This window comes from Charadrius vociferus, unplaced genomic scaffold, assembly GCF_000708025.1.
Source record: "Charadrius vociferus isolate BGI_N301 unplaced genomic scaffold, ASM70802v2 scaffold111, whole genome shotgun sequence".
NCBI lineage: Eukaryota > Metazoa > Chordata > Aves > Charadriiformes > Charadriidae > Charadrius > Charadrius vociferus.
This window is the reverse complement of record NW_009647046.1, coordinates 1151942-1155753: the sequence shown is the minus strand read 5'-3', so window position 1 is coordinate 1155753 and position 3812 is coordinate 1151942. Positions and strand designations below refer to the sequence as shown.

General features: G+C 58.6%; 1 protein-coding gene across 1 annotated transcript in view; it reads left to right on the top strand.

Moving 5' to 3' along the window:
* ALX4 (ALX homeobox 4) overlaps positions 1–3812 on the top strand; it is a 10497-nt gene that overhangs the window by 6381 nt on the left and 304 nt on the right. Inside the window, exon 2 of the mRNA XM_009895699.1 lies at positions 1593–1721. Coding sequence (XP_009894001.1) covers positions 1593–1721 — 129 coding nt within the window. The remainder of the gene's footprint in view (positions 1–1592; positions 1722–3812) is intronic.

The window sequence follows — 3812 nt, the reverse complement described above, 5'->3', positions numbered from 1 at the left end:
AACAGCAGGTTGCGGCTTTGGGTATGGCTAATCTGGCCGGCTTGTGGATGGCCTGTGCCATGGCCGCGGGGCAGGGAACTAAACCCTACCCCATCCGCAGCCCATACGGGGAGGACATGGTTGGGTGCTGCGCCGTCTGCCCCCTGCACCGAGCAGACTACAGCACATGGACAGACCCTCAGCTGCCCACTCGTACTACGGGGCTGGCCACGGTGGGGAGCCACGAAAGACCCCCACAGGGCTGCCTACATGGTGAGGAGGGGGAAACTGAAGCAGGAGAGCCTGAAACGACTCTTCCAGCACAAGGAAGAAGGTTGGCTCAGACCAGAAACCACAGACCCTCGGGCCTGTCTCTCCCTATAGCAGCTTCTAGCTGTACTGATGCAGGCGGCAGACGCCCCCGCTCCCCTGCCCCCCAAAAGCTGGCCTGCCACCCCACCCTGTGCCGAATGCCCAGCTCACCCCGCTATCCTCTGAAGACTTGAGCTTCCCACCCAGTGCCTGGTTTCCCCAGCTGCTTGCCCCAGAGCAGAGCTGCCCCACGGCCAGGTGCAGGCAGGGCCAAAGCTGTTCGTGAACGATGTCTCCCTCCTCCTTCTGCGAGTCACCGTGTAAAACGCGAAGCAGAACCGAGCGGCTGTAGGACCGCTCCTTTCATGCACTGGCGTGACCTGCACAACCCAGCCCCTGGTGATCGCCCGCATCTCTCAGTGCCTTCAAAGCGGCTCTTGATTGATGTGTTTCCCTGACTCACAAGCTTCAAGAGGCTTTGAAGACACTGGGCAAGGCTCTGATCTCTCTTATGCTGATGCAAATCAGGAGCAATGGTGCTGACAACAGTGCAATAATCCACACTGATGTCAAGCCAGTAAAAATAAGAGCAGAAACAGAGTTTTGGTCTTTCCTCTGCCTTGAAGGGATCTCAGCAGCACTGTGAAGCAGAGGGCTGCAAACCCTGCAAAGAAAACTCAGTGTAAAGCAAAGGACACGTAGGTCTGTAGAGGGCACGTGTCCTTTCCTGCAGCTAAGGAGGGAAGGGGTATTACGCTTTTTATTTTTTTTAGCCGTTAAGAAAAATAAGACTGAGACTTCGGTGAGAAACTCAAGCTCTCGGCCAACAGCAGCATCAGAGCCAGGATTAGGCCTGGGGAAAGCCCCAGTGCTGCTGGTTTCAGCCTGGCAGCAGCACACAGGGATGTATTCGCACTTCTCCTCTGAGACTGGCTGACGGCACGAGAGCTGCGGGCAGTGCCTGGGTAACACTGATTTAGGAGCACAAGGAAGATGGGTTATCCCAGGGCAAACCAGGCTGTGGGAGGCAAGAGCTGTGACTGTCCCTGGACAGGCAGCACACCAAAAGCTGGGCATCGCCTTTTGTCCGGGGTCCAGGGTGGCCCCAGACTTCCCCTGGGACACGGGGCAGGACCACCGCTCCCCTGTGGGGCTTGTGTTTGGAGCAGCGCCCTGTCCCTGCGCAATGCACGACCACCTGCCCGGTGAAGCCCTGCCTGCCCATGGGCTGCCCAGGGCTGCTGGGCCCCCAGCCACTGCCGTCCCCCCTGTTCACAGCCTCCCTGTCCCCCTCTCCCCAGGTGTGGTTTCAGAACCGGCGAGCGAAATGGCGCAAGCGGGAGCGGTTTGGCCAGATGCAGCAGGTCCGGACCCATTTCTCCACCGCCTACGAGCTGCCCCTGCTCACCCGTGCTGAGAACTACGCCCAGGTGAGCGCATCCCCCCCCCGCCCCCCCGCTGTCTGTCTGTCCTGATGCCTGCTGGACACACCACCTCTGCTCCCAGTCCCCCCAACAGATGCTTCACTTCTTGAGTTCATCCACCTGCCCTCAGGCAAGGCTGCAAGAGCACCGGGGCTATATGGCCAAGCATTGAAGGGCCAGGAGTTTTTAGCGGGGTGTCCTGCCCAGCTCCCTCATGCCCTGGCCCCGAGCAGCCATCTCTAAAGCAGGCACCAAGCCCAGCCCTGCGTGACATAGTGCGACCACCCTTTGGCCACAGGTCACCCCGCTCAGCACATCCTTTTACGCTGTCCTTCTCCCATCACGTGTGCTGCTGCCCACTAACTTCCCACTGATTTGGAAAAGGTCCAAAAGGCTATTTCATGCATAAAAACCAGCAGTTCCCAGGAAGATTTCCTGTTGCCATGCCTAGGTTTCCATGCCCCTTCTTTAGGCGGTTGGACAAAAGCTTTTTTCCCCTGGCAAATTCCCACAGCTGTCTCCCTGCAGTGGGCTGTGGTACGCGCAGCACACTTGGTGACGTGTGAGGATGCTTTCCAAGGGGCTTGTGGGTTTGTCCTCCAAAGGAAGGGTAGCAGCAGCCTTGGGGTATCTGGGGCTGCTCCCAGGGCCTTTTGAGACCATTCCTGCCCCCACCGAGAAGGCAGGTGACACAGCTACCTCCCTGCCTGAGCTTCCTGTCCCAGGAAACCTGTCACCACAGTAGCCTTCTAAGCACTGGGCCAGCCCCCGTTTCACAATATTGCCTTCAGACGCTGCCAGGGCAGACGGGTGTTCGTTAGCTTCAGGGCTTGGCTGTGCCCCCGCAAAGCACTCCCTCCATCCTGCCTCTTCCCGCCACCCAGAATTTGCTTGAGGGCGCAGTTCTGCAGGCGTGATGCTCTGAACCTGAGTTGTCCTCACAGATCTGCTGGGAGTCCTCCCTGCCTGACGCCCCGGCTGTCAGCTACCTCCCCAGCCAGGACCGCACCAAAGCTCCCCCACGGCCAAGCCAGGAGTGTTTGACCTCTCTCCTGCTTGGCGTCTCCCCCAAGCTGAACAAGAAGCCCTTATGAAACAGCTGAGAGATGCCAAAGCAGCTTTTCAAGCAGATGACGCTCTCAGCAGCCTTTTCAGCACTCCATTCTCTTGCCTTTGTAACTTATACTGCTCCCCCCCTCCATACTGCCCTCCTCTCCCAGCCCTAGAGATCAAAAAAAATGAAAAGCAGTTTGCAGGAGGTAAGAGATCAGAGAGGGCCCAAGGGTGAGCAGTGCAGCGGGGCGGTGGGATGAAGGGCTCTTTGCTCTCTCACTTCAGCCAGCTGCTCGCCTCCTCCCTGCTTTTATCCTGTGGGCCCGTGTCCTCCCCCTGCCACAGCACACCTAATCCTGCTGGCAAATACCGAGCCCCCCTCTCTTCTTCTGCAATATCATTTTATGAGTGACACTGCAGGAACCCAGATGGCTGTGCGAGGCGGCCCCGCAGGGCTCTGCTCTGCAGCGACACTTTTGCGTCAGACAACGAGCACTGCTGGGGAGAGGGGCAGGGAAACTGGGGACTGCGGGCAGCTCAGCTCCGATGGGCATCTCTGTGTGGTACAAAAAAGCCTTTGCCTAGGCAAAGCTGCCCCGAGCTGGGGCAGGAAGGCAGATCTGCAGTCTCGTAGCATCTCTTTCTGCCTGTTCCCTCTGTAGTGGGAAGGCCCACGGAAACACCGTGGATGGCACCAGGTTTTATGTGCTGAGAGCATCCCTGCTCCAAAAAGTGCTCACGGTGCAAAAAAATGAAAGAGAAATGGCTGGGAGGGGGAACAGATGAACAGAGAGATACTATGGCAGAGGAGGAGCACAGTCCTGCTCCCCTGCGAGATACGCTCTCACACTCCCTGCCCCTGTCCAGACTGGGATACAGATTTTGGAGGGGACTCAGTGGCTCTGGGGGGACTGTGGATGCTGCTGCTGGCAGGGGCCAGCGTACTATATCCCACCACTCTGGCTGCCCCTCGCACACGGGGCTGCCCTGCAGGTCGGTGGCCGTGGCCGAGGTTGGTCCCGTTTCTGTCTCTGCTCAGGCCAG